Genomic DNA, 16,467 nt, shown 5'->3' on the forward strand with positions numbered 1-16,467 from the left:
ATGCTTTTCAATATTTATTCCTTTTTCTTTAGACTGTCTTTGCTAACTGACAAATATTTATTATAGAGTCAGACTTTATGCAATTCAATATCATTCCTTCTTGTATCTATGGCTGAAATATTATGCTCTTACAAGAAAAGGCCAGAGGCTTCTGGAACAGCGTCTGAGTTACATGAAAGAGAAGAAAAGCAGCTTTCATTCTGTAAAAACTCGAAACCTTTGGACTGTCCAAAGTGGTGTGTGGCTTTTGAAGCACGGCCTGCAGGCAGCGAAATGGTCCAGCTGTGTTCTCTCCTTTGTCATACCTACATGTGCAGGCCTGGACTTCCCACGTGCTACCGCGAATGCAGAAATGCAGAAATTGACATATCAACAACCATTGGTCCTACACTCGGCAGGCAGTTTTATTGATTGATTGAGATGGGGTCTCACTGTCACCCAGGCTGGAGTGTAGTGGCACTATCTCGGCTCACTGCAACCTACGCCTTCTGGGCTCAAACAATCCTCCCGCCTCAGCCTCCTGAGTAGCTGGAACTACACGTGTGTGCCGCCGTGCCTGGCTGTATTTTGTATTTTTTTGTAGAGACTGGGTTTCACTATGTCGCCTAGGCTGGTCTTGAACTCTTGAGCTCAAGCAATCCTTGCGTCTTGGCCTCCTAAATTGTTGAGATTATAGGTGTAAGCCACCATGCCTAGCCTCATAAAATATTTAACTCATATACCTTGTGACTCTAAAATACTATTTCTGAGGATATATATTCAATACACATATGTATACATGCAAGGATGTTCACTGTAGTACATATGTACAAGATGTTCATTATGGCATTGTTTATAATAGCCAAAGACTGGTCACAACCTAAATTTGTATCAATAGGGGCCCTGTTAAATACTTTATGGTGAATCCATACAATGAAATTCTTTGCAATATTTTAAAAGAATAAATAAGTCTTTAGGTCCCAATGTGGAGACATCCAAATTATGTTAAGGAAAAAAGGCTTGTAGGATAGTACACATAAAATCAACTTTTTTTTCCTTAAAAAGGGACATACTTGTATATAGGTACACACACACACACACACACACTCGACGTACACATAACTCCGTTTTCAAAGGTCACAAGTTATTTCCTGGGAATAGGATTGGGAGGATGTAGAATGAGGTAGGTAGAATGATTTTTGTTTGCTTTTCTCTTTATATTTTTCCCTACAATTGGAAATCTGTTTTTTAGCCACCGCGCCAGGCCTAATTTAGCATTTTAGATAGTGACTGATGTTATGAAATAATATAACCAGGCAATACGAGAGAGTGTGAAGGCTGCTACTTTAGGCTTGTCCTAGTAGGCTTCCTAAACAGGAGCTATCTGAGGAAAAGAGGAGGAGGAAGAGCTTCCAGAGAGAGCAGACTGGGGCAGGAAAGAGCCTAGTGTCCCAGGGAAATAAGGCAGGCCGGTGTGTGAGCGTCCAGGCGAGGGGGGGAAAGAGGGGGAGTGCGCAAGGTACAAGCCAAGTAGGGGACTGTGTGACAGGCGCCAGGGCCAGATCCTGCAGCGGTTTGCAGGCCACGGTGAGGGGGTCAGATTTTCTTCCAAAGCCGCCTTGCTCTGTGCAAGCGCACTATCGCAGGCTGCGGGCGACGCTGCCCCTGGCCGGCGCCCTCCGCCGCTCCAGGTCGGCTGGTGCCTGCCGTGGGCATGTAGGTGGGGATGGTGGGTTTCGCCTCTGTGCGGTGACCGCCTGTCTGCATTGCTGCCTTCTCCCGGGCCTCAGACCCTGGAGAAAGCCCCGACAGGGGAGGGGGGCGCGCAGCCGCAGGGGCGTCCAGCTATCGCGCACTGCTGGGGAGCAGGGGCGGGCGCAGCGCTCCGCACCGCCACGCGGGTTCCGGCCGGGGGAGGCAGGGGCCGGTGCGTGACACGGGGCGTGCACGTGGACCGGGAGTGTGCTTTTCGGGACAGGTGCGGGGGCCGCCGCGCGCGCGAAGGCGCAGACGCGTGCGGGCGCCGGGCAGCGTCGGCCGTCGGGTTATCCTTGGCTCCGCGGGCGGCCGCCGAGGTCCTGTCCACCGGGAAGGTGGGACGCCAGGGCGCAGGGGCAGCTGAGCCGACTTGGCAACTCGGAAGTTTTTCTTTGGCTGTGATGCTCGATTTGCCCGTCTAAGAAATGGGACTCTGGGCCGGGCGCGGTGGCTCAAGCCTGTAATCCCAGCGCTTTGGGAGGCCGAGGCTGGAGGATCGCTTGAGGCCAGGAGTCTAGACCTCGACAACGTAGCAAGACCCCGTCTCACAAAAAAAAAAAAAAAAAAGAAAGTGGCGGTACTCAAAACAATAGGAAAGCGCTTTGCAAACTTGGACACGAGTTGGGCGTTTTATTCACTTTCTCTACTATCCTCTTCCCTTCGGGAGCCCCAGGGGCTGGAGTAAGCACGCTACCACCCACTATACCTCTCAGTGCCCGCGGCACAGGAGCCACATTCGATTTTGCATCCCCCAGGGCCTGTAAACGCCGGAAAAGCTTCCGCGGGGTGCGGTCGCTGGGCCTGGTCACGTGATCCCCACTCAGCGCCCCTGAGCGGGGGGAGCAGCGAGCAAGTGCGCATGCGCTTCTCTTCTAGCTCTTCCCCTCCACCCCCCACCCGCCCTATTGGCTCGGACGCAACCACTGTCAGCTCCTCCCCCTCCTCCTTCTTCATCCTTCCTGACATTCACTCCCTTCCCCCAGCCAATTGGTTACGTCAGGCAGACAGGCCGAAGAACCAATCACGACGCTGTGCTCAGAAGCCGCCACGCGGAACCGGTCGGATCCGACTAATAGGGGCCCTTGGAGCGGCCACGCCTCAACCTGGCAGGGGAGCTCGGGCCTAGTGGGCGGTGCTTCTCCAGTCAGCATGTGGGCGGGGTAGGGCGGGGACCAGCAGCCGCAGAGCCGTCCTCGGCGGCGGCGACGACGACGACGTTGCTCAGTCTTGGGGTGGGCTCGGCGGTGCGGGCCGAGCTGCGCGGAGGTCTCGGCGGTCAGCGGCAGCGGCGGCAGTGGGGAGGCCGCAGCGCCATGGGGGGGCGTTAGACAGGCTGTGGCGGGCTAGGCGAGGGGCGGCAGCGGTCATCTGGTCCGCGGCGACCTTCGGCCGGGCCCTGGGGTGGGAAGGCCTGGGGCGGGGGTCGTCCCTGGTTGCACGGGGCCGCGGGGCGGGGCTCGCCGGCCGTCGGGGTGTAGGAGGCCTGGGCTGCTGAAAGGAGGAGGCGCCACCGGCCGCCAGGCCCTGCCGCCGGGCCGCTTGACGACGACGCTCCCGCGGGGGCCCCGCCTGAGGAGGACGCGGCGGCGGTGGCGGCGAGGCCGCGGGAGGCCGCGGAGGATGGAGGAGCGGAAGGAGGAGGGCGAGGCCGAGATCCAGGAGCACGGGCCCGAGCACTGGTTCTCCAAGTGGGAGCGACAGTGCTTGGCCGAGGCCGAGCAGGACGAGCAGCTGCCCCCCGAGCTGCAGGAGGAGGCGGCGGCCGCCGCGCAGCCCGAGCACAAGCAGCAGAAGCTGTGGCATCTCTTCCAGAACTCGGCCACCGCAGTGGCCCAGCTCTACAAAGGTGAGGCCGCCGCCGCCATCTTGGTACCGCTTGGCCGTCCCCGCCCGGGCCCGGCCCTGTCGGCTTAGCTGCCGCTTCGGGGGGCCACGACGGCGGTGGCCTCGGGGATCCCGGCCGGTGGCTCCGCGGCCCTGCTGCCCCCTCCCCGCAAGATGGCGCCGCGGGAGGGAGGCCCGGGGTTGGGGGGGGCAGGCCAGAGCCGGCGTGGGGGGAGCCCGGCTTTGGGGTGGTCCGAGGGTCCCCGCTCTCCGGGCCCGGCCACCCGGTGTCCCGCTCGGCCCGGAGAGGGGAGGGGAGGGGCCCCCGTCACAAAATGGCGAAGGGAGACGGCGGGGCGGCCCCATTGTGCCCTGAGCCGGCCTCGGGGCGGGGACTACCGGGGGGCGCCTCCCTGCGCCGCGGCTCGTCCCTGATCCGTGCCCCTGAGCTCTGCGGCATCCCCTTCTCCCCGCCGCGACCCCCCTGCCGCCCGGTCCTCACACTGGGTTTGGGATCCCGAAACCCTTGAACAAAATGGCGAAACCTAATATGGCCGTTCCGGAATGATTGACGCCCAAATAACATTCTTGTTCTGTTTCTTTCTCTTTCTATGTGTGTTTCTTTTTTCTTTTTGTTTTTTGTTTTTTTGGCTTGCTTTTCAGACCGAGTGTGTCAGCAGCCAGGACTTTCTCTCTGGGTCCCCTTCCAAAACGCAGCCACCGCCGTCACCAACCTCTACAAAGGTAAAGATAACCTTGCTGCATTGCCGATTCAGGGAAGGGCCGCCTGCGTCAGGGTGTCTGCCTTGCGTTCCAAGTGTGTTTTCTGCTCCCCAGCCCAGCTGCTAACCTTGAATACCTTGCAACTTGAGAATCCCGGCGGTGCTCTTGCTAGATCCACCGGAGGCGATTTTGACACCTCCTCCGCCCCCCGGGACAGATGGCAACGCCTGGGGACGTTTTTGGTTGGCTTCTCCTAGATGGGGCTGTTGTTGGCACCCAGTGGATAGAGGCTGCTGAAGGTCCTGCAGTGCCCAAGATACCCCCCCGGCCCCCTCTCAGCGAAGAATTATCCTGCCCCTAAAGTCAGTAGTGTTCAGGTTGAGAAGCCTTGAGCTGGAAGACGGCTGAGCCTTGCTTCCCAGTGGAAAAGACATTGAGGAAAGAAAAGAGTTGATGTTTTGTGTACTACAGTCGGAAGTGGGACGAACTTTATGGAAAAGATTCTTGAGTTAGGCATTTGAGAGCGTGGCAGTCTATATAGTTTTGAAGTGCTTGAAAGCTTGCTAGTCGGAGTGATCTGCGCGCATGTTAATGTGCTGCTCTTCTCTAGCAATTTGATCAAGTGTTTTCTGTCAAAACGATCCTGTATCTGATTATAAGTTGCTGGCAGGAATTCTATTGAGAGTTTTGAGTCGATAGGTTTGTGTTTTATGGTGGTTCTTTTTTGGAGTTAATCCCCCTGCCTTTGTGATGACATGAAAATGTGTAAGTAAACGTTCTTGCCCATTGTGCTTTCTTGGTAACGGTGGGTTTAGATTTTGTACCTTACGTGGTCTTGAAGATTGAGAAATTTGGGGTTGATTTTTTTTTTTTGGCAAGGTTTTTATGGAAAAAGAATTTGACTTTGTTAATCTTAAGAAATATGTAATTAAAGGTTTTCAGACTTATAAGAGTTGCTCAGAACAGTAATGGAATTTTGTGCATTTCAAAAATATCATTGTTGGTATTTTTGTCATATATATTTAGGCCATATATAGGTTGAAACGGGATATGGAGGTGCTGCTTGACTCTCAAGTTGTTAATTTTTGCATAAGAATGTGCAAATGGCCGCAGTGTCTTGTAGGAAAAAATATCTCTTATTATGAGATTTCTTGAGTAGACTACAGTTTTTTGGGACAGTAATTTGAGAACTGGTAACAAAGTGGTGAAAAGAAACGCTAACTTTAGGGAATGAGGAACTATAATAATAATAGTCCAGCCTTACTGAAAAAAGGGAAACATGGTTAAATAGTGCCCCAGTGGTTAGCTTTGATTTTATATAGCTGTTTCTTAAATTGTGACTGAGTAAATTGCTTCAACATCTATCAGTGCTGACGGTCTTGAACATTTTGGAATGGCTCTTGGTTTTGTCCAAAAAGGGAATTGTGAAATAATACTTAATTAAAAAAAGGTTTCTGGGAATGTAATTTACATACAGTAAAATCACTGTTTTAGGATATATACTTTGATTTTTTTTTTTAACAAGTAGAATGTATCTATCACCCCCACCCCAGTCCCTGGCAGTCACTGATTTGATTGCTGTTTTTTCTTCTCCATCATGTCCTAAATAGAACCGTGCAGTCCTTGTAGCCTATTGTGTCTTGCTTGTTCCAGTTACTATGATAAGATTCACCCATCGAGTTCGCATTGCAGGTGTGCATAGTTCAGTGCCTTTTGATTGGCGAGTCTTACTCTGTGGTGTGGCAGTACCATGGTTTATTCTTTTGCTCTTGTTGGTATTGCTTTGTGCTTGAAGGGGAAGGCAGCACATTTTTAGTGTTCTTGTGTGCCAGGTTCTTAGCTTAGGCCGTATAAAATGTGAGTGTCCTCTGGCTTTGGTGCTGTTGGGTGCTTGTAGAATGTGTCCCTTTAGGACTAACCTAGCAGTTTTCTTTAGTGCTAACTTTTCATGTGAGAAGATGGGTTCAGCAGTTGAACTCTGAAATAATCCTTAATTTGATTACTTCATTTAAAAATGTTTACAGTTTGTTAGTTTTCCTGCTCAGAAAACTTAAGGAGGAACATTAATTTTAGTTTTAGAAAACATCACATGATTCTTGGATTATTGTAAATGCCAGATTGTTAGTCTGAACTAGTTTTATTTTGTACCTTGTTTCTGTACAATGAAAATACATCCGTTGCCTAATAGAAATGGTAAGTTGTGTCTTATGGAATTTGATAGTGTAGTCACGTTTTGTTATTTGATTCAAGGAGTGTGTGGATAATACTCTGGATAGGCTCACACTTTTTCTTTTCAGGGTGTGGTCTTTAGAGAACAGGCATACAGCTGTAGGAATAATTGGTTACCTTAAATAGAACCAATAAAATTAGCAAGGTGGTGTCACAAGTGCATGCAGCAGTAAGTAGTACTAAATTTAAATGATATTGGTTATAGTTCTGATTAAATATTTAAATATAATTTAAGGGGGGAAAAATTTGGTGGATACTTCTAAGTGGGCAGCAGGCAGCATTCCTGTATTTTGTATAATATCTGACAAGGTAAAAATGGCTTCTTGTGCAGCCTGGGGACAATTTGGCACTCCTACCAGCTTCTTGATAACTACCAAGAAGTTCATTAGGTGTTTATCTCAATCCTGACCTTCATTAAGAGGGTCAGGATTGAGATTAAAAACCCAGCAGAGGGTCCCTTTTAGTTGTCAGTGAGCTTTTGAAAAGTTGAAAATTGAGTTAATTGGTTTGGTTGGAATGTGGCTAGAAGGATTTAGAAGATAATGTAAATGTATGTTGAACTTCAGCAAGGACAGAATTCAATAAAATGGAGTGGGTGGTTCCTTCTACTGTAAATAGTAGGGTCAGACTTGTCTTCCCCTTTCTGAAAAAGGAAGGAAGCCAAAATACTGATTGCTGGTTTTTGATTTGATGAATGCAGAGAGGATGGTGTTTCTTCAAAATTCAGTAGTATCGTTAGATCAGTATATTTTTTGATACGTGGAATTAAAGAAGGGGAGTAAAAAATCATTTTAATCTGGCTAGGGTTGATGTTTACCTAGTGTCATTGTGAGTTGGAGTCTACTGCCACATTGCCTGAGTTCAGATCTTGGCTCTGTTACTTCTTACCTTTATGGTTCTGGAGACGGTGAAGCCAGGTGTTAATTCACCATTGTGCTCCTTAATTTAATTAACTTAAATAGGGAGAACTACGACAGATTCTAGTACAAGCTCTTAGCTTTGTGCCTGGCATAGTGAGTGCTCTGGCATTCATTGTGTTGGTGGTCAAGTTTTAAGTATTTTTTGGATTTTTCTCAATGTGGGCAGTGCTTAAAATGAAGGGAAGTAATAATAGTTTATTTTCTGTCTTTTTAAAAATTTTTTCTTGTGTTGGAATAAACTCTGGTGAGTACTTCCTTCTTCATTTTCTTTCCCTAATTGGAGTAAATGTCAGTAGAATTGACAGGTGGGAAAAATAGTCTGATGCCCTTAAGTCCTCATTTTTGATACATCTTGATGCCAAGCCCTCTTTATATGTCTCACTTCAGTGTGGCCATTTTGGACTCATAAACTAAAGGAGAACTGAGCATAACTGTAAATGTGTGGGCCAAGTGGCAGGTGACTTAGAAACAAATGGCCAGAAATCATATTCTACCTGGAGACTGGTGGAGCTGGTTTGTGACTCACTTGGCTGCAAAAAATTATTACTGAGTTTAAGACTTTGTTCAAAATCCCTTAGTGTGGAATACAGTGAGAAACCCTAAGCATTAAATTGTGTTTAACTTTTCATGCCTGTAATCCCAGCACTTTGGGAGGCTGAGGCAGGAGGATTGCTTGGGGCAATGTAATGAGATCCCGTGTCTTAAAATTTTTTTTTTAATTAAAAAATTTTAGCTTTGTCAGAAGCAGTAGCCTCAGTTATTCATAATACTGTTTGTAGATTGTAGATTTTTGTAGAAGACTGCTTTTTTTGTGTGTAGCTCTTATTTTTTTCCTTATTTGGAGACGAAGTCTCGCTTTTGTCCCCCAGGCTGGAGTGTAGTGGCGTGATCTCGGCTCACTGCAACTTCCGCCTCCCGGGTTCAAGCGATTCTCCTGCCTCAGCCTCCCCAGTAGCTGGAATTACAGGCTCCTGCCACCACACCAGGCTACTTTTTGTATTTTTAGTAGAGACGGGGTTTCACCATGTTGGCCAGGCTGGTCTTGAACTCCTGACCTCAGGTGATCCGCCTGCCTTGGCCTCCCATAATGCTGGGATTACAGGCGTGAGCCACCGTGCCTGGCTCTTTTTTTTTTTTTTTTTTTTTTTTTTTTTTTTGAGACAGGGTCTCATTCTGTCACCCAGGTGGGAGCGCGGTGGTGCTGTCTCAGCTCACTGCAACTTCCACCTTCCAGGCTCAAGTGATCCTCCCACCTCAGCCACTGAGTAGCTGGGACCACAGGCACCCATCACCATGCCCAGCTAAGTTTTTGTATTTTTGGTAGAGATGAGGTTTTGCCATGTTGCCCAGGCTGGTCTCCTGAGCTCGGGTGATCCACCTGCCTCAGCCTGCCAAAGTGCTGGGATTACAACTGTGAGCCACCATACCCAGCCTGTGTGTAGTTTTTCTGTGAAAGGATATGTTGGTTGCAAGTATCAGAAAGCACAAGCTGGGCTGGCTTTAGCTGTATGGGCATGTATTGGCTCCTCTGACTTTAAAGGCCACAGTAGGATTGACTTAATTTAGCAGCCCAGGCTCCCCTGCTCTGTTCTCCCCTGTGTGCACTCGCACACTTTGTCATCAGGCTGGCTTCATTATGTTGGCAGAATGGCTTGTGGCTCACATCTTAGGGCCACCCAGTGAAGCTTAGAAGAGCCTAAAAATGACTTCTGTCATCTCTTGGCCATAACGGGGTCACTTGGCCATAATGGTCTCAACCATTAATAGGGGTACATAGGGTTATGCACATGAGTTGAGGGGTAAGCCACAACCCCTTGAGCAAATGTGGAGGGAGCTTGTCTCAGAACATGGTTGCTATCTAAACAAAAACTTGGAGTGCTTTTAGGAAGGGGAGAACAAGGATTGGATGCCAGGCAGGCAACAAACAGTGGTTTTTAAGATTCTCCCCCAGGGCTGGGCGCGGGGGCTCATGCCTGTAATCCTAGCACTTTGGGAGGCCGAGGTGGATGGATCACCTGAGGTGGGGAGTTGGAGACCAGCCTGACCAACATGGAGAAACCCTATCTCTACTAAAAATACAAAATTAACTGGGCATTGTGGTGCGTGTCTGTAAGGGAGGCTGAGGCAGAAGAATCGCTTGAACCTGGAAGGCGGAGGTTGTGGTGAGCCGAAATCATGCCATTGCACTCCAGCCTGGGCAACAAGAGCGAAACTCCATCAAAAAAAAAAAAAAATTATCCCCCTGGTTCCTGGTCCTTTGTTTTGTGTGCTAGGTGAAGATTAAGTAAATACATAAGTAGCTAGGAGGTATGCTTATTTTTGGATACCACTTCCTTAGGGAATACGATTGGAAACAGCTTTATTTTGGCTGTGACTTAGATTGTTACATTCCTAAAGAAACAGTACATTTTCTTTACTGGTTGGAGTGCCAGGGCTCACGCCTGTAGTCCAGCACTTGAGGCTGAGGGGAGAGGAACTCTTGAGGCTAGGAGTTTGAGAGCAGCCTGGGCAACATAGTCAGACCCTGCCTCTACCCTTCTTCCCAAAAAAGAATAAAATATTTTTCTGTGTGGTGGACTGGCTAGTGCAAATTTAATTAAGTTTAAAAATCACGTAGTCAGTAGTATTTCTTTAGAAGTGTTGCTTTGATGTAGCGTTGTGCTTATGGTTTGTAGATTGTCTGCAATTGAGAGATGTCTTCTCATTTGAGGAAGAGATAGGTCATAGAAGGAACTCTGTCACTGAACTTTGGACACGAGGCCCTTTGAACTTCAGTTCCTTGTTACAAACTTGCGATACCTGCTCTAATTCACATGAATCAATGTATCAAAAAGCTATAAGTAGTATAATCTGATTAATTTTATGCAGTTATGTAAGAAAGTTATGATTTGGTCTTCAGAAGCAATATAATTCTTTGCCCTCTGCCCCCACCCCAGCCTGTTGTGGTGGGAGAATTTGTCTTCTAAAATCTCTTGGATTCAGTTTCATATGCTTATATAAAAGCATTAAAAAAAAAAAAGGGAAATATGGGATACCTGTTATGACTGGTGTATGAATCAGTTCATTTTCTTTTTTTTGAGATGGAGTCTTGCGTGTCACCCAGCCTGGAGTGCCGTAGTGCAATCTTGGTTCACTGCAACCTCCGCCTCCCAGGCTCAATTGATTCTTCTGCCTCAGCCTCCCAAGTAGCTGGGATTACAGGTGCCTGCCACCATGCCTGGCTAATTTTTATATTTTGAGTAGAGATGAGGTTTCACCATGTTGGCCTCGCTGATCTCGAACTCCTGGCTTCAAGTGATCCACCCACCTTGACCTCCCAAAGTTCTGGGATTACATGGATAAGCCACCATGCCACGCCCGTCCAGTTCCTTTTTTGAATAAGGAAATGAATGTGTTGTGGTTAAAGGTTAGATTGACATTTCGGTGCCCTTGGGGTTTGCCTAACCTTCAAGTGTGTGGCTCTTTTCCACAGTGACTTTGGTTTCGGTAAAATAGTGTTGGACTCAAGACTGGCCACAGCTTCTGTGCTGTTTTTCTGGGATAGGTACCCGAAAGTCCACGCCTCCAGAATTGGGGTGTGCTTAGAGCAGTGTTTGGGTGAGAGCCTTCAAGAGGCTGTGTGTGTGTGGATGAGATTATCCACTGGATGCTAGTTTGTCCTGGGATTATGTTAAAATGTAGTCATGCCTAAGATTCTGCAGTAAGCATGCAGTTCTCCTAATTAGCTCAAGGTATGAGAAGGGTTTATTTTCAGTCAGGTAACTATTTAAAAAAGGACTATTTTAAATACTTCACCATCTACATGGGACTTTGTATTTTGGGAAATAACAGGTTGGGTTTGAGTGGTAAGGCAATTGGACTTGGTTTTCAGAATATATACTGTTAACAGTGCAAACTACATTATGCCCCGGTGGTGCAAAAACATACCTAAAACCTTAAATGTTGTTTCTGCTTTTCTCCTCTAGGACCTTCTAGTCTGCAAGGGTAGTGTTTGCAAAGTGCATGACTTTTAGTGTACTCATAGTTAGTTCTGACGTTGAGACTTGGTCATCTCAGAATTTTTGAGGTGAAATAATTGGTCAGTTGCATAATTTTTTAAAAGAGGTTCACAACTTGTTACATAACTGTCTTACATCTAAGCCAGGCCACTAGTGATTACTGAGTTTTCCCGATATTCAAATCTATGATGAAAGCATTAGTCCCTTGCAGATCTGACTGTTGGACTTCTTGTGTCTTCAGTCAAAACAAACCAAAACTTGGCCAAGCTCTTCACAGGATAGTTTTTTTTTTTTTAAACCACCTCACGTGGCCCCTTCCGTTTGGCCCTTGAGTTTTATATCAAGTTTAGCATCTCTTTTTTTTGCTGTCTGGTTTGCCAGATGTATGTTTACGTGCCTGCTTCATCTTTCTTTCTTTTTTTTTTGAGAGAGAGTCTTACTCTTTTGCCCAGGCTGGAGTGAAGTGGCGCATTCTTGGCTCACTGCCACCTCTGCTTCCCAGGTTCAAGTGATCCTCCTGCCTCAGCCTCCCGAGTAGCTGGGATTACAGGCGCCTGCCACCATGCCTGGCTAATTTTTGTCTTTTTAGTAGAGGCGGGGTTTTGCCATCTTGGCCAGGCTGGTCTCGAACTCCTGACTTCAGGTGATCCACCCACCTTGGCCTCCCAAAGTGCTAGGATTACAGGCATGAGCCACCATGCCCGGCCATCTTTCTTTGTGCTTTCCGAGGCTGCTTCAGACTTGTTTCTTGTATCCCTTTTACTATGCTTCAGACTTTTTTTCCTGTTTCTCCAGGTCTGGGCTTACCTCCATTTGGCTTTTGAAGAATAAAATATCCTCATTCTCTTCAGAAACAGAAACTTCTTCATTTACAAGCTTGATTAAAAGCAATTCTTCTAGGTAGGATAGGTTTAAAAACCTGATAGCTTCTAGGTTAACACGTTTTACATTTATCCTTTCTGTGGTCTGATAAATTTAGTTGCTCAATGACTTGATTTCTCTTAATGCCTCCAGCTCTTTCAGAATCATGTAAGTTTTAGGTACAGCATTACAAGGTCATCTTTAGGTTTGTCCACCCCTTTAGGGTTGGCTCATCCAAATCTTTTCCTAAAGAGATGGAGAAAGTGGTGACCCTCTCTACTGCTATTTACATTCAAAATGGAGTTCATGCTTTGTTTATGAAGAAGTGAGAAATGAAAATTATTGATTCACGTTATACCAGTAGTGAGACACTGGAGAAGTTAATTCACTCTTGAGCTGCTTTTTATATTTGTAAAATTAGAATAATCCACCTTCTCAAAGTTGTGATGGAGAAGATATGAATGCACTCTATAGCATATCAGGTTTCCAAATTGATGTTGAATTCTAGTCCTGGTCCTTTTTATTTTAAAGTATTTTTTTTTCTAACATCCCAGGTCCTACTTTGATTGTTTTTTTAAGAGAAAAGATCTGTGGACAAAATCCTTGTTTTTCTTTGTCTTTAGCAATAAAGACTGTCATCTGCTAAAGAGTAGGCCTTATTATAAAATTCTGGTTGTTGTGCTTCCTTCTTGCCATTTTCTTTAATAATGCAAATTCAGCTTGGGATCCTCTGTGATGTCTGGATGATTTTTTTTTTCTGGAACACAGCTTTACATTTTTTGACTATTGCCCATCCTTTCAGAGTCTGCTGTAGATGTAGCAGACAAGAAATTAAAGCCGCCGGGTGCAGTGGCTCATGCCTGTAATCCCCAGCACTTTGGGAGGCCGAGGCAGGCGGATCACGAGGTCAGGAGTTGAAGACCAGCCTGACCAATATGGTGAAACCCGGTCTCTACTAAAAATACAAAAATTAGCCAGGCATGGTGGCGTGAGCCTGTAATCCCAGCTACTCGGGAGGCTGAGGCAGGAGAACCCGGGAGGCGGAGGTTGCAGTGAGCTGAGATCGAGCCACCGCACTACAGCCTGGGCGGCAGAGAGACTCTTTCTCAAAAAGTAAAATGAAATAATCAAAGCCGGGAAAAGTAATAGAGAAATGTACACAGTATTGTTGCTTTTACAGAAAGTTCAAGGATAAAGTAACGATGTTGGTTAATGCCATTAAAGACATACTGGTGATTTTCTGCTGGCACAGCAGCTCAATTAAAAATAAATAGTAGTCACTTAAATTTTCAAATATTTTTTTCAACTAGATGAAACTACTAAAAGGTAGAGATGGTTTTACTAAAACCCAGGTGGAGTATATACAGAGAATCTAGTCTGGGAGATCTATTGGGAATGGTTGAGTTACATTGGGAACTGGAAGCAGAATGAACATACCCAGGGAAATGAATAAAGCTTTTGTTTTCCACCATGCTATTTGGTTTTAGTGTTGAGCCATCAGTCAGAATTAATTTTTCCTTCTAAAACATTTGCTGGTGCCTTCAGCTTGTTCCTGATTCTTGGTGCTGAATCTGTCAGTAGGAATGCATCTCCACAATGACGTGGTAAATGCAGATGAGCGTGGCCTGAGGCATGTGCAATATTTAGACATCTGTTGAATGATGTGATGCAAGTTGTTTTAGGTAGTTTCATTAAAGATAACTAATCTGTCTGTTTCTGTTAAATTTTTTTTAACAAGACAAGCTCTAGGATTGTGATAAGTAAACACTGAATTTAGACCATTAAGATTAAATGTTACATATGACATTTTCATTATGACTGAAATCATTTCAGTTTATATTACTGATGGGCTCAGAGGCCACATCATGGTATTCACTTTGGTTAACTTGTAAAATGGTTTTCTTTAGAAGGGAATACAATATGGCTCTAATGATCATGATACATGTTTTCTCTTTTTCTTTTTTTCTAACAGAAAGCGTGGATACCCATCAACGAAGTTTTGATATTGGAATTCAGATTGGCTATCAGCGACGCAATAAGGATGTGTTGGCTTGGGTTAAAAAACGCAGAAGAACTATTCGTCGAGAAGATTTGATCAGCTTCCTGTGTGGAAAAGTTCCTCCACCACGAAACTCTAGAGCTCCCCCAAGACTGACTGTAGTGTCCCCTAACCGAGCTACTTCAACGGAAACTAGCTCATCTGTAGAGACTGATTTGCAACCCTTCCGGGAAGCCATAGCTCTGCATGGTAAAGCCGTTTAACATATTTCTTTGGAAAAATGGTTAAGAGGGTGCCTGTGGACCCATTTTTCACGTTTAGGTTTAGGTCTAGATATACTGTTTTTTGTCTTACAGTAAACAGCTTGCTCTAGAAATGTTTAATAGAATGTAAGCTAAGAACTTATATGGGCAATTTCTGTCAGCTAACCCATCCTAGAAAATGTTTTTAGAAAGTTAGTTTGAGCTTATTGGTGTTAAAATGACATATCTTTCTGCAGCGTTGATTAGAATTTATCGCTTTACACTTATGTGTTGTACGTGTTTTTTTCCTCTTCTGAAGTCAAAGAGGAACTTCTTGTGTCTTAAGAATTCTGTTATATTTCTAATGGTCCATGACAGGCAAGTAAGGTGGGAAATTGTTGGGTTAGTTCTCGTGGGACCTGGGACCTCCCTTGACACCTTTCTTACTTGGTTTGCTGTAGATGGTGGGAGAGGATGGATGTAAGACTCGACCTTCTGCCTGTCGTCCCTCAGTCCCTTGCATTTTAAGAGGCGGGACCAGCAGAGTGCAGCCACTGGACAGGTGGATCACTATCTCCCCAGGCCAGACCTGTCATAAGAAGGCATTCTTGGCTAAGGGATTTTAGTATTGCTGGAGAAGCCCGGGGAATGTAGTCAGTGATAAGTCTGTTGTTGCTTGTTGCTCTCTAATACAGACTTCCAAATAGAGCTGGGAGAGTTAACCTGTGTGACAGCATTTAATACTGCTGTAGGAAAAAAAGCAACAGAATAATAAGACTTGCTTGAAACCATGATGAAAACATGGATCATGAAGGTGGCTAAGCAGGTAGAAGTAATTAGGTCATGAATCCTTTTTTTCTTTTTCTTTTTCTTTTTTTTTTTTGGAGACAGAGTTTCATTCTTGTGGCCCAGGCTGGAGTACAGTGGCGTGATATTGGCTCACCGCGACCTCCGCCTCTGGGTTCAAGCGATTCTCCTGCCTCAGCCTCCCGAGTAGTTGGGATTACAGGCATGTGCCACCACGCCCGGCTAATTTTTTAGAGACAGGGTTTCACCATGTTGGTCAGGCTGGTCTCGAACTCCCAACCTCAGATGATCTGCCCACCTCGGCCTCCCAAAGTGTTGGGATTACAGGTGTGAGCCACTGCGCCTGGCCATGAGTCTTGTTGAAAGTTAACATTTTTGGGCCGTAGTACAGGTCATCTAAAACAAAGTAACCTGGTAAAGTACTAAGAAATAGTGGGATATAAAGAAACTTTATTGACGTTGAATCATTGAAACTTTATAGTAACTGTAGAGATCTTGTTCTCTCTGGCAAACTGTAGTTCTTTCCTGAAACCCCAATGTTGTTTTTTCCCTTGGTAGTGTTTAGGACAATTAAAAACAAAAACATGAATTGCAGGAAAGTTCAGGTTGTGTGGATGCAGTACTTTAAGACTGCACGCTGTTCATGACACAGTGGAGTAGTTAGGCTGTCAGAACTTTGGAAGCTCAGGCAAAAATGGGATTGATCTGTTGATGCTGAATTAGAGAATTTCACATCTTTCCCCCTAATGTTTGGGAAAACAATTAACTAGAGGTGTACATAGTTTGTTAGATTAATTTTAGTGCATGGTAATATTTGATGCAGTTGTCTCTCCTTAAGTATTGTGATTTTCTTCCTTTATTAAGAGGGTTGTAGCTCATTCCATGCTTCTCTTAAGGTATCTTTTTACTCTATTTTATTGTTATATTTTAGAAGATAGTTTTAAGAAACATAAAAACCATGCTTGTTATCTTAATGTAGTAGTAGTGTACATAATAGTAAAAAGGGCAAGCCAGCCCCCTCTGCCCTTGAAAAACTGTATCCTCCCACTCCCACTACATTTTCTCATATTGAATCTGTTCCACCTGTGATTTATTGTTTTCCTGAACTTTGGGAGTTTTAAGTAATG

General features: G+C 45.8%; 1 protein-coding gene across 1 annotated transcript in view; it reads left to right on the forward strand.

Moving 5' to 3' along the window:
• Positions 1–2,347: 2,347 nt before the first annotated feature.
• Positions 2,348–16,467, forward strand: part of HAPSTR1 (HUWE1 associated protein modifying stress responses) — a 28,016-nt gene continuing 13,896 nt past the window's right edge. The window contains exons 1-3 of the mRNA XM_054452984.2: positions 2,348–3,583; positions 4,225–4,305; positions 14,265–14,540. Coding sequence (XP_054308959.1) covers positions 3,358–3,583; positions 4,225–4,305; positions 14,265–14,540 — 583 coding nt within the window. The 5' untranslated portion in view covers positions 2,348–3,357. The remainder of the gene's footprint in view (positions 3,584–4,224; positions 4,306–14,264; positions 14,541–16,467) is intronic.

Source organism: Pongo pygmaeus, chromosome 18 (genome assembly GCF_028885625.2).
Source record: "Pongo pygmaeus isolate AG05252 chromosome 18, NHGRI_mPonPyg2-v2.0_pri, whole genome shotgun sequence".
In the NCBI taxonomy this organism is placed as follows: domain Eukaryota; kingdom Metazoa; phylum Chordata; class Mammalia; order Primates; family Hominidae; genus Pongo; species Pongo pygmaeus.